The 25,180-nt window shown below is 41.6% G+C and overlaps 1 protein-coding gene across 8 annotated transcripts in view; it reads right to left on the reverse strand.

Annotated features, from left to right (window-relative positions):
* abcc9 (ATP-binding cassette, sub-family C (CFTR/MRP), member 9) overlaps positions 1 to 25,180 on the reverse strand; it is a 63,082-nt gene that overhangs the window by 36,439 nt on the left and 1,463 nt on the right. For 6 of the 8 annotated variants that reach the window (XR_004933154.1, XR_004933157.1, XR_004933155.1 and 3 more), the window contains 17 exons: positions 21,309 to 21,483; positions 19,881 to 20,022; positions 19,669 to 19,790; positions 19,064 to 19,230; positions 18,880 to 18,981; positions 18,623 to 18,763; positions 18,332 to 18,523; positions 14,705 to 14,869; positions 13,824 to 13,979; positions 13,579 to 13,713; positions 13,126 to 13,288; positions 11,670 to 11,710; positions 11,421 to 11,563; positions 11,144 to 11,252; positions 10,803 to 10,910; positions 4,621 to 4,693; positions 1,600 to 1,705 (listed from right to left, as the gene is read on the reverse strand). Coding sequence is in view for 2 of the 8 variants with exons in the window: in XM_036149243.1 (XP_036005136.1) it covers positions 1,600 to 1,705; positions 4,621 to 4,693; positions 10,803 to 10,910; positions 11,144 to 11,252; positions 11,421 to 11,563; positions 11,670 to 11,710; positions 13,126 to 13,288; positions 13,579 to 13,713; positions 13,824 to 13,979; positions 14,705 to 14,869; positions 18,332 to 18,523; positions 18,623 to 18,763; positions 18,880 to 18,981; positions 19,064 to 19,230; positions 19,669 to 19,790; positions 19,881 to 20,022; positions 21,309 to 21,483 (2,240 nt within the window). In the remaining 6 variants the exon portion in view is untranslated. Of the gene's footprint in view, positions 1 to 1,599; positions 1,706 to 4,620; positions 4,694 to 10,802; positions 10,911 to 11,143; positions 11,253 to 11,420; positions 11,564 to 11,669; positions 11,711 to 13,125; positions 13,289 to 13,578; positions 13,714 to 13,823; positions 13,980 to 14,704; positions 14,870 to 18,331; positions 18,524 to 18,622; positions 18,764 to 18,879; positions 18,982 to 19,063; positions 19,231 to 19,668; positions 19,791 to 19,880; positions 20,023 to 21,308; positions 21,484 to 23,042; positions 23,087 to 25,180 lie in introns of those variants that run through there. The other 2 variants (XR_004933153.1, XR_002429031.2) reach the window with 1 other exon arrangement.

Here is a 25,180-nt window from a genome sequence, read left to right on the forward strand (position 1 = left end):
AATGAGAAACAGCAATAATGCCACATTTACTATTAGTACTGTTAACATTAGCAGCTAGCTAAACTAGCTAACTAGTCTAGATATTGAACAAAATCAGTTAGCTGTGTGAAATAGCTTTGAGTTTCACTGCTACTTATTCACTTGATGCAGAGAAATAAGCAATAAAACAAACTGCCACTGTTTAGTTTAGTACAAAAGCTATTTCAGGTCTCTCTTGTAAATGAGAACTTATGTTTCGATAAGACTACCTGTATAAATTAGGCTTTAATAACAATATTTCACATCATTAAGGTGTAAAGTGAAGTGTCATTTTGTGCCTTCTTTGCTGCTGAATGTAATAATTTGGGAATAACACATTTTTTCATTAACACTGTTAGCATTGGTAGCTAGCCTAATTTGACAGCAACCAAAAGGAGAAGTCCAAAAATATTTGAAGTATACATTTTTTATATTGCACTTCTCAGATCCGTTAGTGAAGGTAGTAAAAGGAACCAGAGGTAATAATTCAAGAATTTTAATTAATTTCTTGAAGCATTGCTAATCTTAGATGTAAGGTACACTGCATAGTTAGCACCATTGGTTAGCTTGCTAAAACTGTGTTGCTAACCCAAAATGGTATTTTTCTACTTTGTGCTTAATGTGCTATTTTTTTATAATTTTTTTTTTACTGATGGACCCGCCATCTTTCATCTTTAAAAAAAAACAGAACAAATGTATTCCAACATAGCTAGGCTAGCCACGTTTTCTGTTGAAAAAGTTAGCATTCGTAGCTAGCCTTGGCTAACCACTGGGGGTTGCAAACTCGGCACCTACTCGGCATGAGCTGCTTCAATACGACTTCCTCATACAAGTCTAGGAAAGTAAGGCGTGGAGTGCCAACTAGTGTTTGTATGTACAAATAGCAGGCTGCAGTAAAAAAAAAAATGGGACAAAACCTATCAAAAACGTGACACATCATTTTGGCTCAAATACGGGACATCCCAATTAAAACGGGACAGTTGACAAGCCAATTAACGACCAAAAAAATATCCTAAAAACAGGCGACCGAAGTGTAACTTTTGGTTCCAGCTTTTTAAAACCCAACTGTACTTTCCATGGATTTACCAGTGAATCATGAAAAATAACAGTTATTGCTCTTTTATTTAGTTTAGAAAAGGAATTTGTAAAATAATGACCTAACAAGTAGACATTTTTGATTCCTGTATTGGCTAGATTGTGGAAATTTATGACTTTTGTTCATGTTGTACATTCAGGAAAGGTACTCAGAGCTATTATTTAGTGAATATGTACGCACTTTCTTTTCACATTCCGGTTTCTGTTTGCAAAGCACAAAACATTTCAACAGAAGCTACACTTATTGTTAGCAAAGTTAGCGTTAGGGTTGAGCTAGCTAGCCAGAGAATAATAATAAATGCTCTAAAAACAGACAACTGTGAACTGCAGCTTTTTTAAATTATAGGCCTACACTTATTTTTTGTTGCAGTTCAGGTGGCTGTGTGGCAGCAATGCCAATTTCTCCAATGGAAGACTAAAAAAGATGCTTTGACTTTATCTAAACTATACTTGGATATTATCAAAAATGTCATTCTCTTGACTTACTTGCTCCAGTAAACTATTCCAGCGACTGCTTGCATCTCACCAAGCATGGCCAGCAGCAGGGAGGATTTGCCACATCCCACCTGACCTACGATCATCGTCAACTGGCCTGGGATGGAAACAGATTAAAAAAAGCACGTTACTAAAAGTTATTTAAAAGTGCAAGATTGTTCTGTTTCCTGAGAACAGTAGCCTGCATTTTGTCTGCATGGAACATATATCAAAATAAACAAATTCAACTAAAATAAAGGATAAATGGCACTAATTCACACCATGTTGTGGTTTTTGGAACATAAACTGTTGTGTGATTAAACCATAAGGAAAAATCAGATATTAAATTGTAAGCCACATCAGGTTGGCCACTAGTGGCGGCGCGCTCAGTCCCAGCAGCTCAGGCTAACTCTCCATCTGATCTACGAAATTTAGTTGTCTGTACTTTGTATATATAATGAGAAATAAAAGCATCTTATCTTTTCTAAATGTTAGACTTTTACAGGCACCAAGACACAGGTTTGGCAGAGTTAGACCGTCAAATAGTTTATTTTAAATGGTTTTACTGTTTTGTTTAAAGCTGTGACTGAAGTAAAAGGTCCTGGAACTTATAGGCTAGCTTCCGTTAGCATTCTGGAAACCAAGCTTTGCTGATTTAGTTTGAGTGTTTTTTTTAACGGTTACAACAAACTTTAGTTCCATAAGGGTTTTATACATCAATGGGCTATTAATGTTTGTGCTGCCCGGTCTGCTCATTACGACCAAATAGAACTGAAAAGTCTTTTAAATTAGCGGCAAATGTCCACTAGCATTAGCGCTGTTAGCTTCCCGGGTAACATTAGTGCTACGGCCGTAGTAAAGACAATTACAGTTCATTTTAAACATAATGCTGGTTTTCTTTTTGCTCTGCAATCATTCGATAATGCTATGAGCGTTAGTACATCATTAATATGGAACATTAATGTTGATTTAATAGTGTTTGTATAACGTTAGGATTAAACTCAAGCTAATGTAAACTTTGCCCACAGGAAGTGTACTGACACATAATTTCCCGTCAGTCGTTATTAACTTTAATCCTATATTACCAATTCAAGCCTTAAATCATTTCCAGGAAAAATAATTGCATTAATAAAATCGAGTGTCCTAAAGGTACAGATTTTACTAAGCATTTCATTCTTTAAATGTTATTTCATCAAATAATGTTTTGTTTATCTCAGGAGTTGCATTGTGAATGGTTGAAACACATACCAAATGTTCAAAACGGGTTACGCTAATTTAACCTCATTCCATGAACTTTGGTTCTTTAACTTAGATCTGCAGTGAACCAGGATTCACTGAATTATTGTGATGATTGTTTTCAAACATTTTGTTTGTCTTTTTGTTTCTTTTGTGTGTTAATAGTTCCTTAGTTTATCTTTATCTTAATTTTGCTTAGCAGTTTTAGTTAGGTTTCTCTAGTCTAGTAGAGAAAATTTGTTGATTGAAATATAGTGTAATTCAGATCAACAGCATTCTGTAGTGATGTTCTCTGGATGTTCATTTTATTTCTGTAAATAAATTCTTGAACTTGAAGAGAAGTTGTCACTCATTTATTCTATATGTGCAGAGTTTGCTGTTAAAAGATCGCCAGTGCTTGAATCATTGCTTTCAACTATTGTCCTAATATCAGCTGTTTGGGCTGATATTCAGCGGACAATACCTAACAGACTGAGAGTTATTTATTAAACATTAAATAACTTAAAACAGTGCGTAATAGCACAACTAAATGGATCACTGATATTGCTGCAAACATCCTTGAAATGTTCCACCTCTAAAGGCATCTTTCTTACCCATCTCTAAATTTAAACGTATGCAGAACTTGATCACACTTTCTGAGCCAGGCTCGCTGTGACGGCTTCAGAGATAAGAACCACAGAATCCTTCACAGAGTCCAGTTACTTCCTCCTCAGCACTTTGGCAGGGAGTGCTGGAGTGACTGTTTGCTTAGTAGTAGCATGACTGGGATTGCAAGGAAGTCACATCCCAGAGGACGACTCAGATGAGCGAAACACTGCACGCTACATCTGTTAGCCGCGACCCAGCTTCCTGACACATGGTATGTCAGTGATAAGTGTGCGCCATCACAGTAACTCTTAACCTAACAGCAAGCCTGATTGCTGGGCTCAGGCCTCAGCAGTGATCCAACTTCGAGACATTTACCTATAATCTGATTTATTTCCTAATCCAAAACTGTAAGGATTGATCAAATTATTTAATGTCCCATAAAAGCTGTTCAAACATTTTCAATATTCTCATAAAATGCAAATGAGGATTCAACTTTGAGCATTCAAATAAAATATTTCTTCTCTATTCTGTCATTTGTGAGCAGCAGAGATTTTAAAGTGTAGCGGCAGCTGGGAGGAAGGAGCTGTGGAAACACTCCTTTGAGCATCTAGGATGCAGCAGTCGGTCATTGAAAGAGCTCTGCAGCAGCTCCATGCATGCGGGGGTGGGATGATGGGCGGTTTGGAGATTGACTTAAAACTCTTCCCTGGCTGACGGGCAGCATCTCTCAGGTCTTTCTACCTGCTGCCACACATCTGGATGCAGCAGGTTCTGACACTGATGATGTTCATCGATGCATTTGATCAGCTGGCTTCTACTTGGGGTGTACTTAGTTTTAACGGCGCTTTTTCATTTTGGGTTCATCTTTGTCTAGTGATTGTGGTTTATCCTTTAGCTCATTATTTTAATTAGATTTTATCTTTACTACACTGTAAATGAAAGAGGACGCACTTCCCACTGTTATGACTTTGTTACATGCAGGATCAAGCCGGTGAATCTAATATGAACTAAAAACATAAATTTACCAGAAGACCGCCTGCACATGTGACAAAATAATAGACCCCATGTGTTCAGTTGCATTTACTTTAATATTAAACTACTGAGCTGCTAATCATTTTAATAGATTATATATTTTTAAAACAAATGCGTCTCGTTCAAACAATAAGTTTCACTCATGTTACCTGTAGTCTGGGAAAAAAGCAGCTGTACCTGTGGGGATGCGAATGCTGATGTCTGACAGCGTCAGCTGGTTGTTTCCCCAGGTGAAGGAGCCGTTGCTCACCTGAAGACAAGCAGATAGCAGACAGACTCATCACAGCTGTGTTTGCAGCGAGACATTTCTCAGCAGATGTCTGGGTCTGCATACGTGCCGTTTCCCCGTCACGCACTGACCTACGAGAGCAGAGCACACGACCCGACCCAGAGTTTAAGAAATCCTGAGTTCATCCAAGCGGCCGGTGGTTAGATAACAGCTTCACACACCAAATGACACGTACTGTGTTCGCAATATGGGGCAAACCAAACATCTGTCTGCAAGTCTCTGGTTCTGAAGGGTTGGGACCCATAAATGCCGTTAAATCTGGAATAAATACAGCTCATCTACTTTAAAAGACATATTCCAACAAAGTTACAACCTACAAAAGCAACAAGCTTTTAATTATGAGGCAACAATAACAATGTAAAAATAAAAGTGTTTATTTTTCCTGTTTCAGGCCAAAACGGTTTGTTTGTTTCTGCTGGATAGAAAACACTATGGTGGGAGTCATAAATGGCAAATAAACCTACAACTTTATGATTCATCAGGATGAAAAAGTTACATCACCTTAGAAAAGATTGATTTAATGTCCATCTTGACCCAGAACTTACTTCCTTATACTTTCCTCCTAATCACAACAGGCTTTCTGAAGACCTTTTACTGTTGTTCTTTGGAGTTTGGCCAAAACTCTTTCGACACATTTTCAGTCCATTAAATAAGATACTTCTGAAGCTATGAAACAAATAAAAATGAATAACGTAAATAAAATATGTTTTATTAAACCCTGCTGCGAAAATAAGGGGAGATATTTCCATAAACTAGAGAAAGCAATGAAGGGGAATTGTTGTGTTCATTTTATTTTTTATATATCCCTTGTATTAATCTTTTGTGTTATTACATTTCAGTATATAATCATTGTAATTAAAACTGACAGGAAGCATCAATGAAGGGAAAACCAGCGTTATTCACCTCACCTGTCAGCACTCATGACGCTAGGCCTCCTTAGTGCTTCCTTTTTATGACATTTGTTTAGTGACTGGCTTCGTTAAATGCCTGCAGACAGTTATTAAAGTGATTTATTCAGGTTTCAGGTGCATCCAGATTGTATTCAGATCTGTCAGCTGGAAGAAAAACCATTAAACAGCAGCAGAGAAACCTCCATCTAATCACTGCAGCCCTTCTTCCTGCTCAGAAAACTGTTTACATTCCTCCATCTGCTGCTTCGACATGTCGGCTTTATGTTTATTTTATATAACAACCCCCTCTAGGGTTTTTTTATTTCTGTTTCTCTCTCTACATGTTCTGAGGATTTTGTGTTTCTTTCAGGGAAAATACTCACGATAAGCTGCTTGGAGGCTGTTTGTCTTTGTTTTGGGGGAGGAGTTAAATATTTAATGAAGAGAAGGAGAGGCGGCCGATTCTTTTAGTCACATTTGGTGTACATCTAGAAAGTATCAATCTGCAGGGGTTTATGATTTTTGTCTGGATTACAGCAATGATTTAGTTTTTTTCCCCAGATTATCAGGAATTTTGTGATGATCAAACGACTTTGTTTTAAAAAGCCAGGACAAAAGGATTAGATGGTGTGCATACGATACTGATTTCAAACCCAACTCAAATGATGGGAGATACGGCTGGACAATAATTCAATAACAATCGATCGATAGACGTTTATCTGTGATAGAAAAAAGGCTCAATAAAAAGTTCAATAGAATAAAAGTTTTCCTTCCTTTTGCAGGTTAATATTACATCATTACATCCTCTCAGCCAATCACAACGCAGACCCAGGAATGCTCCGCCCCCCCCCCCCCCCCCTTTTTTTTTTAAACTTGCAGTTTTGGTATAAAGTTGGTTCAATAAATGGTTGAGTTTGTGTCTTTATCTAAAAATAGGTTGCTAGGCAACAGCATAAAATGGCCTGGGCTGAACTTAAAATACATGTGTTGAATGTGTTGATAATTATCGATCAATATGATTTCTATTTTATCCATGTGCTTTTTTTCTATATCGTCCAGCCATAATGGGAGATTCAAATTATGGATAAAAAAGGGACTAACAACTTTTCTTTCTTTTACACATAAAGAGAAAATCCACAGTTTCCAGTCACTACAAAAAACCAACGGTTTGGAGGCTCCTTGAAAAACGCAATCTCCAAGTTATATAACTTATATACTTGCAGTAAGAGAAAGTACTTACTTGTACTTACCCTTAGTAAGGGTCATATAAATAATGATTTTATAAGCATATATTTTGGTCTGATTGCGACTCTGGATAGAGAAGGGGACCTAAAGCTGCTCCAGGCTCTACCAGCAGACAGTTAAAATAAATGGTTGAATAAAGGGTTGTTTTTTTTGTACACACTTTAAAAAAAAGTAAAATTTAAGAAAAGGACTTGTTTTGTCAGATCATAATGTTTTTCATCCTTTCCAACGAAAAGGTAATTGGAAAAAAAAAAGCCAGGACACCCCCAGATAATGAACCCTAACAAATACACAGGGCATCACAGGCTGGAGTCATAGCATAAAAATGCAAAAAAACAGAAGAAATTCGGCGGGGGGGGGGTTGGGGCTGAAGTCAGAAAATAATTACAGCTTTTGACCAGGACTCTCTGCTGTTTAAACTAATAAAGAGATAATGTAATAAAAGTGTATAAAGTTGCACAACATCATCCTTGATGATTACAGATGCAACTGAACAAAAATCTGCAAACATTTTTCTCTCGAAACGTTTAAAGAAATCCAATAAAATCGTTGCTAGAGCAGTTAACCTGTTTCTGCCAATATGCAATAATGTGGGTTATAAACTAACAGCATTTTAGAGACAGAACGTGGCGCCTGCAGTCAAGGCGGTGGCAGCGTGACGGAGACGCTTCGCTGCTGCAGGATCGGGACGACCTGCAGAAATCAATGAGCTCTGATCCCAGGCAGGACATCCTCAGGCCAGCAGTTTGCTAACTTCAGCTAAAGATCACCTGGCTGATCGCTTCGGAACGGCTGAAAACATAAATGATGGCTGTCAGGTGGTTTAGTTAAAATTTAGCCTTACGTAGATGTTGGGACATGACCTTAAATGTTAATGCTGGAGAACCCTCCAATGTGTCTAGATTAAAATGATAATAAAAAAACTCATTAACTCACCCAAAGACCGATTACCAATTATCAGAAATGCTTGAAGGCAGCAGCTGCTGCCAAGGGTGGAACAACCATTATAATGATATTTAGCAGGAATTACTTCTTCACATGGGGAGATTAGTTAAGGGCCGCTTATTAAATGAAATCATCACTAATAGGTTCTCAGATATTAAAAATACTCTTTTGATCTGAAACATTTTAGTGTCACAAAAACAGAAGGAATCTGTAATATGACCAATACAATATTTATATATTTATTTATTTGCAGCGACTGCTGACCACAGGTCGGACGTAACTTTCCACTTCTGGCCGACATCTGGAGAACTGGCTGGTCTGACCACAGTCCACATTCCCACTGTGTGAGCCTGAGACCAGACCTCTGAACCAGGTTTTTATTTCACAGCAACGTTTAAGAATAAAGTCTAAAATAATATGGCTTATTGATATTCTGCACTGGAATAATAGAAATAGGCAAATCTCCTTGGAAATGTCATTTTTGGATGCTACTACAGCATAAAATCTGGACTACTGTCCTCTGCAGAAAACAACGCGTCCATGAACAAACTAATTACGGCTCTGTAAAGTTGTTCTAAAGTGAAATTATTTAACTCTGCTCTCTAAACACATGACGCTGGCTGCTGAGCATTAATCAGAAGCAGAAACAGAGAAATGCACCGTCGCAGCAGAGTCGTCTACACGTTCTCCATTAAACGCAGCCCAGAGTCAACAGACTGTCGGTGTGGGAAAGCAACAGCATATCCAGCTTTAATTAGCGGACGCTTGTCTGGACAGTAGCATCACCCCGCAGGGATGGGACAGGAAGAGGAACGTTTACAAAGTGGCTGAGAAAAATCTGCACACTTTCACAAGACCCTTCAAGGGGCAACAAATTCTCGTGTGAATTCTGCATTTCCTGTAAAAGGCATAGAGGCCAAGCACAAGCAAAAACACATGTAAAGTCAGGGTGGAACCAAAGTTTGTCCTCCTTTGATTTTAAAATTTCACACGTTTCTACATTTAAAACTGAGAAAATCTGAGTTTTACTTGAGCTTAAAATGACATCGTGCAAAAATGTGAAACACCTGCCCTGTTTTACTTTTACTGACTTTCAAACAACTTACAAGACAGTTTGCTGTCCTGTGTGTGAAATTAACAGAGAAGGTACAATAAGTTGTAGGAAAGTAGCCAGTAACTTCCAGAAAAAAATCTAATAGGTTCTAATAAAGTACCTTAAAATTTCTGGGTAAACCCTAGAATGTAACCAGGAAAGTTCCCAGTGATGCACGGTTGCCTGAAATCCCAGGAAGGTGCAGAAAATTACACGGAAACTTCTCTAAAAGTAACCAGAGCATTTGGCAAAAGACAGAAAAAGTTACAGAAAGTACCAGGTAAGCTTAAAAAACAGCGTTAAATTTTGGGAATGTTCCACGAAAGCAGCCATACGTAACAAGAACGTGAGCAATAAATTCAGAGAAAGCTAAAAGAAAAAAAACACAAAGATTCGTGAAAGAATAATAACTTTTAAGTTAAGATTTAATTTAACATTTGTCACAATCGCAGGTGTTTCATTATTGTTTAGGCTCCTGGGGATGGTGCAGTCTGTAGCTACGTTTACATGGAAAAAATTAATCATAATAAACGGCTGATCGGAATCAAAAGCATCGTGAAAATAAGAATATTGTGACGGATTAAACTCAATCTGAATGAAACTGTAATCTGAATGAGAGGGTGGTTTATGCCGACTGATAATCCGATCAACGTTCTTATAAACGCTCGTCAGGATCAAATTATTACTAATAGGGGAAACCTTCGGGAAGGAAAACTTTCATGGATCCCGATAAAAACTTTCTGTTAGGAAAATAAAAAAGCTCAAACTGTTGCTTATTAACGTTTCAACGTAACTAGAACATCGTGCGAGTCCATCCTGGCGCTCACAGGACAAACAAACTCATAAAATCAGTTAATTTACTATATTTTGTTGTTCAGCGAAGATGGAAGTTCTTCTTCTGTGTTTTTTTAGGGGAATTTGCTAACTGCGCATGTCACAGTGGTTTTATTCTGGATAAATCCAGGAGTATAAACACATTATGATCAGATTATGTGCTCTAATAAACGGTACAATCTGATTGGGCGACTGTGGCTTGATGGGTTGAATGCTCGTCTTCCAATGGTAAGGTTATGGGTTTAATTCCAGCTTCCCCGTGTCACATGCCGTTGTGCTCTTGGGCAAGGCACTTAAGCCCAAGCTTCCTACCGAGCTGCTTATCGGTGAATGAATGTGTGTTAGTGAGTGATTGGGTGAATGTGGCGCTTTGGGTGGTCATGACTGGAAAAGCTGTATAAGTTCAGTCCATTTATCATTATTTAATATGAATACATTTTAATCCGATCGTGAAATGTTGTGCATGTAAACTTTGCTGGTGTTTTCACCTCTTTATAGTTTTATCTATTAGTCGGCAGATTCTGCCCTTTCCTTCTTGCTTCCTGTTATTAGTTAGTATCTTGTTCTTCATGCATTTAGTTACTTTATTCCTGTTTCTGTTGACTCTTTGTTTTCCTGCACATATTGGTTCAGTCAGTAGTTAGTTGATTTTTAGAGTCTGCATTCTTGTCAGGGTCTGTTTGTCCCATTCTGATCAATGCTCCCTCAGCCTAATTACCATCATACCTTTCACCTGTGCTAATTGCTTCCCCTGCCTTCCCCTCTGCCTCCTCTCCCATCTAACCTGCCAGTTTCCATCATCACTGGGAAGCGCTAAAAGGCTTGAAAAACAAAAGAAAGCGTTCCTCTAAAAGTGATTAGTCACTGCAGGAAAAATGCAGTGACTAAAGAAACAACTCTGAAAGTCCCTCAGAAAGGCTGAAAACTGTTGATCGAGACCATTTTCAAAATGCTTTCCTCTCCTTTATGTCATCTAAGCTCTTGAAAACTGAACTAGTTGCTTCATTTTTCTTGGTTGCGCTCCGGCTGCAGCCGTTTCTACGTCTGCTGCAGTGTGACTGACCTTTACGGCCACATCCTCCGTCTCCGAGGGTCTCATGGCCCGCCGGCTCGGCTGCTCGTAGTTGTCCATCTGGTATCGCATCGGCTGCTTCCTGTTGATGGCTTTGGTCTTAACGGGGAAAATGAAGGCGATCACAAACAAAACAGACCTTCACTCAGGCATAGCTGCTATTAGATAAAATGTTTTTATCAGGCTGGTTATCTACCGCCTGCTTTTAAAGTTCTGATGAATCTTTTTTTTTTTTTTTGTACATTCAAACACTGAAAAAACTAAAACTCAGGATCTATCTGTGCTCACTTCCTGCTTTTTTCTCTCCCTGGTGCATTATGGGTAGCACTCACCATCCCCAGGTTTTTCTTCCCTACATCCAGGGAAACGGAGATGTCTCCGTTCCTCCAGCTGTCATCTCCGATTTCATCACTCTGGAGAAACTCGCCAAGCTTCTGGACACTTTAGGAAAGCAGACACAGCGACCTGTGAGAGGCGTGACCATTTTAACGCCAGCAGCCTCTGTTCTCTGGTTCCACTCCATCGGATCATGCTTGGTCTCCTCCACAACCAGGAGATCAGCCACCATGGCCTGTCACTTCCACTCAGGTAACCCAAAGAAAGCCTCACCTGACGAGGGCCTTCACGGCAAACCTGACCACCGTGGAGAGCAGGAAGAGCGGCGTGACCAGGATGTGGAACAGCGCCAGCGCAGCGAAGGCCTGAGAGGGACTGGGGATGCTGTTGGTGAGGAAGTGATGCACCCCGAACGTCTAGACAGAGGAAACATGAAATTATCCTTCGTGTTCAGGGTGGTGGCTGAGCCGGCACGTAGAAAAAGGCCGACATAAACTAATATTATGAAATAAGGACACTTACAGCAAGAACGGCGGCAATGGGAATGGCAGCGTTCATGAAAACTGTGAAATAAAACAACCGTTTTATTGCAGCGCTGCAAACATTGAATTTTGTTTTGTGACGCATTTAACCTGAATTTGATTGATGGTAAAATAAACAAATAAATTAGCATAAACAGACACACTAAGAAATCCATTTTTTTTATGGATTTTTATAAAAATTCACTCATATTTTTCATTTATTGAACAGAAAATGTTGATATTAATCCTTCAATGAGCCAACAAGGACAACCAACACAAGATTAATATTTTTTAGTTTCCGTTTTGCTATTTTGTTTAAAGTTTTCCACATTTGTTGTTTTTATTTTCTAATGTTTTAATCATATAAAGCACTTTGCATTGACTTGTACTGAAATGTGTTATATAGATAAATCTGCCTAGATGGTCCCACACTGGCCAGCAGAACGAAGACGTAACATTTCCAGCGTTCTGATTGGCTGATCTGAGCGTGGGGCCGTAGGATTTGTGCCTCGCTCTTTCTACTGAGAGCGTACTGGGCATGCTCAGAGATTTCAGACGTTCATTATTTAAACAAACGTTGGTGGTTGGTATTAAGACGTCTCAGGAGGATTTAGCTGCTGAGTTTGTCAGTTTTCTGGCAGACTGAGATATAGACACACATGTTTATAACAGAGTCTTTTTTACAATATTCCTCTAAAGAACGGTCCTGTCCCGCTGATTATTGTGAACATAGAGCTCCACAGCGACACCTGGTGGCCCTAAATGCAGAGACGGCACAGCTCCATACGCCTGGGAGTAGAACAGTCCCTCAGCATGATGCTACCACCGCCGTGCCGGACATCTGGTCACCTCACCTCATCCAGTGATTTTATTTCTTGTCACTGTGGCCAAACAGCTAAATCTTAGGCTTAAAAAGCAACTTATACCACAAAAGCAACTTATACCACCAACTCCACCAGCATGTACCAGAGATGAAGTGTCAACTTTGAGGACAACAGCCTTTCCACTGGGCGCCTCCTCTCTGAGGTTTTCTGGCTAAGTACCAGAGAGGAGACCCCAGAACAGGCTGGAGGATTTTATTCCCCTCTGGGCCGGGGAACGCCTGGAGATACCCCAGAATAACCTGGAGAGGCTCCCTGGAGATGTCTGGGTCTCCGCCTTCCTCCCCCGACTCAATCTCAGGTGTTAAAAGAGAAACGGATGGATGGACAACATGTGTTTGTGTGTTACTATAGTTCCAGATGGTTTTACATGAAAGGCTTGGTTCATACTGAGGAGTGAAGCAACTCTTTGGTATAAATTTAATAATGGGGAAACTTTTCAGACAGATAATGTGCAGAACGCAGAGATCTGATCATTAAAAACTCTAAAGCTGACGTTAAGGTTCACATTTATAAATGGTTTATTAAAGCAGAGGAAAGAAGAAGTGTGGAGGCCAGAAGAAGGAGTGATCTTACTGGACATGGAGGTGTAGAAAGCGAAGGTCCTGAGGCTGGTGAGCTCCTGGCCTCTGGTCTGCTCCACGCTGTCGCAGAAGATGTCCTCCCAGGCGTACAGCTTCAGCAGCTTGATTCCCTTCAGGATCTCTGTGGTCTGCTTCAGGCGGTCTGTGGAGTGTTCCTGGAGCACAACGGCACCACGATACCATCATCCTTCACATTCTGACTCATAGCTCTCACACTTTGCCATATTTCATGCTTCTGTTGGTGCATTTGGTGCAGGAGAGAACAGTGAGGTTAACAGAAAGCTAGTAAGCTGCTCAGGAGGACAGCCGGGGGTTCTCATCCAACGACCGGATCGTTCTTTGGTTTAGCGACGTGAAGCGGCACCATCAACTGATTTAAAGGTCAGACGGTCTTCTGGTCTGGAGCGATACAGAAACTCAACAGATGCGTGATTTTCCAGCTCACCAGCGTGCTTTTCTGTGTTTCTGCCAGCTTGGTAGCGATGAGGTACTGAACCGGAGCCAACAGAACGATGACCGACGCTCCAACCAAGGCACTCCAGCTGAGAAAGTTGTAGAGCAGAATGACTCCCATCACGATCTGAAAGAAGGAACAGAACCGGAACAGAACCGGCTGAATGACTGACGGCTCCGTCTGAGGCTGTCTTTATGAAAGCGGGGTGGGGGGGGGGGGGGGGGGGGGGGGCGTACCTGTACAGGCATGGCCCAGAGGTTGGGGCAGAGGAAGAGGAACCACATGAGCTGGTTGGTCTCGATGGCCACCAGGTTGTTGATCTGGCCCAGAGTCATCTCCCCCATGGACATGTTGGAGGTGGACAGACGCAGGATCTTGTTGTAGATCATCGCCTTGGAGGTAAAACATAAAAGTCAGATTTAATGTTCCACCAATAAAGACAACTTTATGCTCCATCACAGCAGCGGCTCTAAACCAGAAGTTATCCAAGAGTTCTGAAACTCTCAAAAGTTTTTCTTTACGCTTTTGTTTTTTTTTTAATCCAACAGTTTCCAAAATCCTCAAAATAAATAAAAGTTTTAACCACTGGCTAAAATTTGACAACAAGCCAACACTTTTATATCCTGGAGCGGATTAGACGCAGCAAAGCAGGATCCAAAATTATTTAAATCTGAACGTTGTGAATCTGGGGAAATGAGGAAAAACGGTGAAAAACAAAGAACCTTTACTGGATTTACTGGATTTACTGGATTCAGGGCGACTAGCAGCCATCAGGTCCTCATAATCAGACACACATTAACGTTTCAGCTCTTCTACATTATGGGATGTTGCAGAGCAAAGTCCCTGCTGATGTTTTTCCACCAGCAGAACCACCTTAGTCCTCCTTAGATTAGATTAGTTGAATCTAATCTAATCTAATCTTAGACCCACGCTGGGCTTAAATCCCAGCCTGGGCTCTCTGGTATGCAGATGCATGTTCTCCCCGAGCATGATGGGGTTCTCCCAGGGTTCTCCGGCTTCCTCCGACAGTCCTGAAACAGGCCTGAGGTTAATTGGTCTAAATGAGGGCCTGTCCAGGGCGGACCCGGTCCCAGCATCCGGCCGGCGCCTCACTCACCAGCAGCGCGCCCCGCAGGTTGATGCCCGTCTCGATGGTGACGTAGTAGGACGCCTGCAGGAAGGTTCTCTGCAGAACCAGTGCCAGGAAGAGAAGGACGGCCAGGACCGAGCTGTTCTCCAGGAGCTCAGTGGTGTGCATGAAGTAGACGCCAAAATAGTTTTCCTGCAAGCACAAACAGACACAGACGCTTCAGTTTACACTGCTGTGTGGCTCCAGCTGGTTTTTGGTGTTTCAGCGGAAGTTGCTCCATCACACTGATGCTTTATGGCTCCATACGTTTAATCTCAAAGACAACCGGCATCAACACAGAAAGAGATTTAATTTGATTTAATTAAAACCAAAAGATTCTGTTGTGTGAAAAGCAACTGGGCCACATAATTCTAGTGAATGGAGAGGTTTCTCTGCCACTGGGACAAGCAGCAGAGCTCAGCGCCGCCTCAGCGCCCCGTCTACCCGCCAGCAGCTCCCTGAACCGTGAGGACAGCCAGACGAACACGCCGTCATGGCAGCAGCCTCGCCTGCAGCAGCGTCCGCTCCTCCTACAGCTCCAACGGCACCGTGACCTTCTGAGGAGGCTGGCACGGAGCTCAGAGGAGCTGCAGACCTGCTTTCTGTCCGCCTGCTTGGTTCTCGCTACGCTGCATCACCATGACGATTCTTAGGAAGCGTTGAAAGATGAATTAATGACAGCTTTAGATAAATATGCTAGATAGGCTTCAGAGAGCGTGACAAACCTCCCAGAGCGGCTCATTATTACATCACCGTCACGTTATCGTGTCAGACGCAGCTTCCAGAGAACAATGAGGGGACGTGCAGACTGGGACCAACGCCTTCCTGGGTGAAGCTAGTCTCCACTGACTCACAGCTACAGTCACATCAGCAGCAAATACGCCTCATCATGTCTCTGGAAGGGACGGGGGCCCAACTGAGCGCACCGTCAGCACCGTCAGCACCGTCAGGGGCCCCGCCCCGGCTGGAGCAGACCTCCAACAGGTCCACTCTGATCTTTGAGCGTTCCTCTTTCTGTTCCCGCTTCCTCTCTCGTCTCCAGCTCTCTGCAGTTTTAGGGACGTGGAAGAAGGAGGATGTTGTGTGTGCCGATTTGGCCAAAAGAGCCGATAACGACCCGTTTGCAGTTTCCTGACAGAGACCAGCAGGTTTTTATGACACCAGGCAGTAGAACAAGAGACACAGCGTCTCAGATGCTCCACATACTCAGCATCAGAGCTGGGAGGACGGTAAATGTCTTTAGCATGGTATCCGCTGACGTTAGCCATGTGCTAACAGCTCAGCATCGCTCCGATAACTGATCCCGTATTAATAAACCATGTTTCTCTACATCTTGGAAACGTGTGTTGGCTGGGGGACTGGGGGGGGGGGGGGGGGGGGGGGGGGGTTGTCAGAAACAGAGGTCTGGTCTATTTTCCACCGCGTCCAACGAGGAAATGTATAAAATATCGGTAAATATTGCTTATTGGCTGTAGCAGCAATGCTAACAAGTCTTTATCGTCATTATGAGACCATTAGAAAATTTAGCAGAAACTCTCAGAAGACAAATATGTACTTAGAAGCGTAACAGGAAGAAATACTAAAACTTTAAATCCAACAGCACATGGAGAGTTTGAGCTTCTCAGCGTCAATCATCTGATCTGACTAAAGCACACAGTTCCAGTTAAAGTCCTGCTGGTCTCCATTAAACTCCACGTTTATGTTTGTGATGGTAGGAAAGCGTCTTCATGGCACCACTCGGTTCTCTCCGGTTCTCTCCGGTTCTCTCCATCTGGACACGTTCCCCCGCCACCATCGTCCTCTCTGGGTTTGGTGGAACATTAACGTCCCGCCTCGTTTCACACACTTCCACTTTTTTACATTTTTAATCGTTGCTCAGGATGTAGATATGGAAAAGTTTAGATGGAGTTTGTTTCTCCATAATGAGCTGAGTTTTCCAACATCAGGTAATCAATAAAGCTTATTTTTTAGCACATTTTCAGTCATTTATCTACATAGAAATTCTTCTTATCATAAAAAGATAAAAAAATAATTTTATTCCTTAATTATTTTCAACATGGAAACCTTCATTCTAGAAAATGTTCTCGTCCTCTTTGGTAAAATAAAAATATAACAGCCGTTTATAAAGATTGATAAGCCATCTATACTCATCGGGTCATGTAGGTTTTACAGCTATAGGCGAATGTTCTTTTGTCTTTCCCATCTTGAAGAGTAGAGGTCGACTGATTTTGTTTTAGCCAATATTTTTCTTGTGTTCACTGATCCATTAGTAATTGAAATTGTTCACATTTCTTTCCTTTTTATTTTTATATTGCTGTTTACAAATGTTCTCAGGAAGGTAATTTGACCTACATGAAATACACAGTGTTTATTTTTTATTAATTTAAATGTTCTACATTTATTTGCTATCCATTGTTAATATGCGTTGTTTTTTTTAAAGGAGTTTTGCACAAGTTTGAAGTTTTTTTTGTTTCTCATAATGCCTGACATGTAAAATGAGTTTTCCTCCATTTACTGCAGCCGCCTCCATCAGTGCGTTCATGATTGATCAGAGTCGTGTTCTCACGTGGTTCCCCTGCTGCTTTGTTGAATCTCCGCCTTAAACGATGCATTAGCAAGAGAACGCAGCTAACTTTATATATTTATATATTATATATTTATAGCTTTCTGGCCTCAGAAGACATGCTGCCTCCTACCATCGACGACACGGGTGTCATTCAGCATCTGGCCAGAGGGGGCAGACGTCTGCAAAAACTCTAGAACTTGTGCTATGTTCCTTTAATAAATGTTTCTTTTGTTTAAATTGACACTTGTGTAAGATTTGTTATCATGGTGTCATTTTTATCATGTAAATGGAAAAAGCTTCAAGAATCGTCCCAAATAAACTGCCGCATGTATCAGCTTTTGGTTTGCCTGATGTCCAAATAATCGTATCGGCCTTAAAAAACCTGCATGGGTCGATTTTTATTAAAGCGCTATTTAAAGGTGCGGAAAGCCTGAGTTCCTTTAAATCAAGATTAAAAACACATTTGTTTAAGATTGCCTTCAACTGTTCTAGTTAACTGAATCACCACTTTTTTGTTCTTTTTTTCTATCTACATTTTATTCCTACTTGCTTTTATTCTGTTTTATTTTGCTATATTTTAATCATGTAAAGCACTTTGCATTGTCTTTGTACTGAATTGTGCTATAGAAATAAATTTGCCTTGCCTTGCCTTAAGAAAAATGATTTCTACCACAGGGAATCAGGAAGTTATGGATTTCCAGATAAAGGATTTTAGACACTGATCAACTGAAATAAATGTTGCGGTAAGAATAATTGAATAATTGTGACCCTGGTGATGTTGCTAAGAGGAATTATTTATTTTAAAAAATATAGTTTTTCTCCATTAAATTAGGAAACACAAATTAAAGGTTGGATTTTTGTGATTTGAGGAAACGCTGCTTCATAAACATGAGCGATGCTGTGAATGTTAATCGTTTTCTGCAGCACTTTAACACCAAGCTGAGGTAAAACTGGATCATGTGAGGCGTTACGCACCCAGAGTGGTGCTGGTTCTCATTCTGCAGGTTAAGAACCAAATAAACCACCAACAGCTGGAAGAAGAAGCTCACCGTGGTCTTGGTGGCCGACGTGGCGTTGTCCTGCACCTCCAGGTTACGCACGATGCCGTAGATGCACAGAGGCCCGGCGAAGCCCAGCAGGTCGGCCAGGTAGCGGAAGGTGCTGCTGAGCAGGATGGGCCGGCCGAAGGCTCGGTACATGGAGCGCCAGATGGAGGGCGGCCGGTCCGGGTCTTCTCCCGTCTGCGTGAGGAGGCGGAGGAGGCGGAGGAGGTGGAGGAGGTGGAGAGGGTTTAACGGCGGCGAAGCTGCAGCTGGAAGTCAGACCTGCCTGAGGCTCACCCTCTGGTCCTCGTAGGCGTCCTTCAGCCTCAGGTAGTTGGTCAGCGCTCTCATGGCGATGGGCAGCTTCCCGATCTTCTTCAGCTCTATGGGCCTCTTATGGGCTCCGATGATGAGGGGGTTCATCCACCAGTACGTCGCCTGGGGAGGAGAAGCGGAGCGAGAAGATATGCAGACCTCACTCCAGCCAATGATTGAGCAGAAAGGCTTTTATCAAGACATCTCTCCATCTACAGAATGTTAATAAGAAAACGGACCTTAGAGAGCAGATTGACAAACGGCTGCAGAAAGCGGACCCCCAGATCCTGCAGATCCTCTGGGGGCTTCACCTTCTGAGGGTTGGTGAAGAAGACGTATTTCTGCAGAGAGGACCCAGAAGACGTCGTGAAGGACGAGAGCGTGTTAAAGGTGCTGTAGAGCAGGAGGACAGGTGGACCTCACCCTGACTCGGATCACGTTGATCTCCACGGCCATCAGGAGTCCGTAGAGGATCACCAACAGGGCCGTGATGCAGAACCTCAGGTACTTGAACCTGATGCCAAACTCTGCAAACTTCCACAGCTTGATGGACTTGGTGATGAAGGCCAACACCCAGTAGATGAAGAGGACTGCCGGCAGAGCAACAACGCAGACATGTGAGGACTTTTCACATAAAAACTAAATATTTAAGCATCTATTCTGTGTTTTTATGTTTAGTCTAGGTGGAGAATCAGCGGTTCTTCTGTGTTTTATGAATAAAAGCAGTTCTCCATTCTGACGCTTTAAAGCCATAAATGTAATAAAAGTTTGCCTCAGCCCTCTGAGTCTGAAATCCTTCTTATCAAAACAGATCAGGCTCAGTCAGACTGGATGGACAGGATCCTGTAATTAGCTTCAGGTCTGTACTTTGACTAGGCCGTTCTAAACGGCATGTTTAGGGTCGCTGTCCTGCTGGAAGGAGAACCTGCGCCTCCTTCTACAGCAGCTAAAGTTTCCATGTTTATCTGTTGTTTAACTTTCAGCAGGACGGATGTTTGCTGGTGGAGAAAGTTTGCGTCTCGTCTCACCCAGCAGCAATTTGGGGAAGTTGGACGTCTCTATGTTGTGGTAGTAAACCACTGAGGTGGTGGCAGCGATGAAGCCCATGAAGGCGGGCATGAAGAGGTGGAGGTGGTTGGTGCTCATGATCCTGCAACACACACAGCGTCACAATAAAGCCTGAAGCAGCAAAGCAGAGGAGGAGGAGGAGGAGGAGGATGAGGAGGAGGCTCAGACTGACGTGTTGGAGACGATGCCTTCTGCAAACTCGCACACGTGGATGAAGAGCAGCAGGAAGGTGAGGATCCAGCGCATGTTGTGTCCCGGGAAGTGAAGCCACGTGTTGTGATGGATCTGCACCTTGGAGCTCTGGCTGCCCCAACCTGGAGGACGGAGAACCAGAACCCCTAACGTTCTTTTTATGCACTTAAATTTAAACAAATATTCATGTCAGACAAACATAACCAGAGAAAATCCAAACATACGTTTTTACATTATTTAATTTATCAATTGTAGAAATCTATGACAGAGCTGACTGTCATCTAGGAGGAGCCGGTTCTCCATGTAGCTCAGTTTGATTTGACTCCAATATTCATATTTATTACTTTCAAATTAATGCCCAAAGTCATTCAATCACCAAAACTAGCCAAATATTATATTTATGTTCTATTTATTAAACACTGATATATTAGCAGGAACATAAAGATCATTTGGTTCAATGCATTTATCACAGAAACCAAAAATGTGCCAAACGTCTGATTTTAGGGACGAAGGTGCTTCTAAAATCTTGTCAGCCATTCCGTAAATTCGGCTCACTTTGTAATAACACTGTGATAGCGCCCCCTAGGGGTTGGGAGGTATATTAACATTGAAAGACAGAATATCGATTATTAAATCAGTTTTAAAAACATTGATATTAATCTTTGTATTCATTTTTATGCACAGCCCTATTCTATAAACCCAACAGATGTTTAACGTCACTGTGGAGAAGTTCTGACCCACTCTGGAGCTTTTTCCAGAATGAACAGATTTCAGTCCAGACTTTGACTAGGCCGTTCAGAACCTTCTTTAGAAGGTGGTGTCGGATCCTCACAATCACCTAAAACGTGATTGTGAAATAAATGCAACCCTTTGGAAACTCCTTCCTGTCTTTACTTGGTTTAACTTTTTAAATGACTTTGATGACGTGTGAGGAAAAAAGCAACAAAAGGAGAAATCTTGGGATCCGTCATATGCAGTCATGGAGGTCTGGAGGTCCCAGCTGGACCTGCTGGACCTGCTGGAGCGTCTCAGATACTTCCTGCTGCGACTCGTCCGTCTTCAGACTCCTGTAATCCCAATTTAGTTTAAAGCTGCTTCCCACAGACTGAAGGGATAAAACATTAAAAGTTAAATCTGGTGAAGCGATACAGGATTACACTGACATGGAGCGGTAGAAATCCTTTAAAGTAACGAGAGGCTAGACTGGTTTTGGCTTCAGTTCCCTTTGAATTACTGAAAGCTGGAAGTGTGAGTTTCTCCGGTCTGGCATCAGCATCTCTGGTCTGAAGCTGTGAGACGCTCAGGCAGATCAGACCAATTAAGATGCTGTTTGTGCTTTTTTCACCATCACAGTAGAAGACCGGGTGGCAGAGGCTGAGGAGGAGGAGGGACTGTAGAGTAAACCTACCAATGAAGAGGATGGGGAAGGTGATGAAGAGCAGGAAGACATGAGGAACCAGGTTGAGAGCATCCACAAAGCAGCCATTGTTCAGCACGCCGTTGTCCACGCTGTAGGCATTAGAAACCTTGTTGTTGCCACAAAACGACAACGGCATGCCACCAGCCATCGGTTCCTCGCCCACCTGGACCAGGAGAACGAGAGGAACCAGACGTCAGCCAATCACAGCCTCCGAAATACGGCTAACAAGGCGCCGCCCACTTCCTCCATTCACAGGTTATATTACCGCGCTGCGATAAATTAGAGTTACCTGGAGTTAAAGAGGAGGATGGAGGGAGGGAGGGAGGGAGGGAGGGATGGATGGAGGGAGTGAGGGAGGGATGGATGGATGGATGAGTGGATGGATGGATGGATGGATGGAGGGATGGATGGATGGATGGATGGATGGATGAGTGGATGGATGGATGGATGGAGGGGTAGATGTATTGATGGATGAGTGGATGGATGGATGGAGGGAGGGGTAGATGTATTGATGGATGAGTGGATGGATGGATGGATGGATGGATGGATGGAGGGAGGGAGGGAGAAAGGGATGGATGGATGGATGGATGGATGAGTGGATGGATGGATGGATGGATGGATGGAGGGATGGAGGGAGGGAGTGAGAAAGGGATGGATGGATGGATGGATGGATGGAGGGTAGATGTATTGATGATGGATAGATGGATGGATGGATGGACGAATGGATGGATGGATGGACGAATGGATGGATGGATGGATGGATGGATGGATGGAGGGGTAGATGTATTGATGGATGGATGGATGGATGGATGGAGGGATGGATGGAGGGATGGATGGATGGACGGAGGGAGGGAGAAAGGGATGGATGGAGGGAGGGAGTGAGAAAGGGATGGATGGATGGATGGATGGATGGATGGATGAGTGGATGGATGGATGGATGGATGGAGGGAGGGGTAGATGTATTGATGGATGGATGGATGGATGGATGGATGGAGGGAGTGAGAAAGGGATGGATGGATGGATGGATGGATGGATGGAGGGAGGGTAGATGTATTGATGATGGATGGATGGATGGATGGACGAATGGATGGATGGATGGATGGACGAATGGATGGATGGATGGAGGGGTAGATGTATTGATGGATGAGTGGATGGATGGATGGATGGAGGGATGGATGGATGGATGGATGGAGGGAGGGAGGAAGAAAGGGATGGATGGATGGATGGATGGATGGATGGATGGATGGATGAGTATGCGTCTTAAACAACAACTCTATATTTGGTCAAACGTTGTCTCACTTCCTGATGATCTAAATATTTGAACTTTAATCAGTTAAACGTTAAAACTGCGTCTATAGAAAACTAATCAGCACCAAGTTGACGTCTAATTATTATTTCAACTGTTTTAGAGTTTTTTTGATGAATCAGACAAAAGGGTCTAATTCCAATTTCTGTCCGTTGCTTTAATATTTATTTTAAATCACATTTCAAGTTTAAAGGGGAATTTAAATGAGTAAAATCTGACTATAGTAAGAGAAAATGAAGGTAATTGACAGTTTATGAGGAAAACATCTGCATCCATTCTGGTCTAATTTAACACAAAAACGTTTACACATCAATAAATAAACCAACTAAATAATTCACAAAGCACGCGGCGTGTAGCTAAATAAAGCAGCTAAATTTAAGCTCATTTAATAACCTTCCATAAGAGGAAAGTCTTACCTGGAAACAAAGCGGTTTTCCTCAGAGTCGCCGTTTCATTCCGGCTAAATGTTAATAAAGAAGAGAGAAAAGAAGCAGAGGAGGGAAAACTAAATACAGACAGTTGGAGAATAAAGAGGTGATTATTTTTAGCCCTGCAAGTCAAGAGCAGATCAGCTGCTCCAACTCTCTGCGTTCTGCTGACTGTGTTAAGCTACACCGGCTAGCAGCAGCAGCTTCCGGCTGCCACCTTCACAATAAAAGAGGCAAATATCCACTTTTAAGATGCGTTAAAAGTGAATGATACTTCAAACAATGAAACAAGCTAATAAAAGGTTATTATTTATTATTTTTACAGTCTTGATATGCAGTTGAGCAACTAGCCAGTCTATTAAAGTTAGCAGTTAGCGTAGCCTAGCACGCTAACTGCTAACTTTTAGGTCAGAGGTGTCCAAAGTGCAGCGCGGGGGCCATTTGTGGACCATGGACTAGCACAGATATTCACTCAGATATTTTAGGTTTAATTATTACCAATCAATCTAAATCTTCTTACAAGGGAAAATGTTGGGGGCAACACAAGTTTTTGCCTCTTAATAACTAAACTTTTTGCAGTTTAACTTTATAGTAGTTTGTGTAAAAATATTGAATGCTTAGTTCATTTTTGACCTGGTAAAAAAATATTTCAGTTTTGTTTGTGATTATATTATTATTAATTATTATTATTATTATTACTACAGGCCAGTGAAAAGGCTACTTCTGACATGATGACTTTGGCCCATGCATCAAAAAGTTTGCACCCCTGTTTTAGGGTACTGTGTTTGAACCTGGAACCATTTCCAGTTCAGAACCATCAACCGGGTCAGTGTCAGTGGAAACATCCTTGGTTTTCACCGCCTCTGAATTAAAACCCAACGTGGCAAAGAAAAAAGTAGCTAATAGCTAGAAAACAGATTCTTGTTCTTCCCACTGAGGTCAAATCTCTGACCTACAATTGAAATAATCCCTTTAGAGCTGAAAACTGTGGGATTAGTTCATTTTAGGCTGAAGGATCAAGCTTGCTTCAACCATTTCTTAGTATATTTTCAGGGCCGTCTTCGCAAACCTCCTGTGAAGTACTTTGTTTGACAAACTACTAATTAACATGTTATTTCTACCACTTTTACTGTATGGCAGACATATTGAGTTTTGAGGTTTAGGTTGTTTAGAGAAAATGGTTTATTTTTCCAACTTGGAGCAATACAAAATCAAGCCACCGTTTACCTGTTTATTTACATTTCAGTAAATTTATACATCACTAAACCAGTTTCCCAAACCACACAATTAAACATTTATTACTGAGTATACTGCTAAAAGGTTTGAATGCAGATTTTATTGATGCTATCTGCTGATCACTGAACACACCATCAGTCAATTTTCAACCAGAACCAGTAACCCGGTTATGGTCAGTGTGCCGTCATTCGTTGTTCTTACTCAAATGAACACAGTGAACAAAAACAGAGAAAAGTTAGCTTCTTCTTTGCATATTTCCCACAATTTCTGTCCACTGAAAGGAAATATAAAATGTATGTAACTGACATTTACTATCCTGCGTATGTTAGCTATACTTAGCTTGTGTTTGTTTCATCAAGCATAAGCTAAGTATAGCTAATATTTATGGTTTACATTTATGGATGGCTTATTAACACTATAATTTGCAGAAATTAGCAGTAACAGCAAAGTTACAAATTAGTATTGTACACTTCAGTCTCTAAATTTTGAATAAATAATATTGATAAATTACAACTAATAATGCTTGCTCCACATCTTTTTGTTACATTTTATCTCTAATTGGGTTGAGTCAGTTTAATTCGTAACAGGATACAATTTAAATCTTAACATTTAATTACAACAACAACAACAACAACAACAAGATCTCAACACAACAACCAGTCAACAGAGTTTGGGATTATTTGTATGGAATTGGGTTTAGACTGGTTGGTTTCTTGAATGGATGGGAGGTCAAAGAAACAGACAGATTCAAGGCTGTTTGAATACATTTTAAAAATAATGTATTTTTGGACTTTTTATGCACACATTCCCTTTTATTCTTTGTTATTGATTAAATCAAACAATAAGATTAGCTTTACATTAATGTCAAAACTGAAAGTCTAACTTGACTG

This window comes from Fundulus heteroclitus, chromosome 17 (genome assembly GCF_011125445.2).
Source record: "Fundulus heteroclitus isolate FHET01 chromosome 17, MU-UCD_Fhet_4.1, whole genome shotgun sequence".
Classification (NCBI taxonomy): Eukaryota; Metazoa; Chordata; class Actinopteri; order Cyprinodontiformes; family Fundulidae; genus Fundulus; species Fundulus heteroclitus.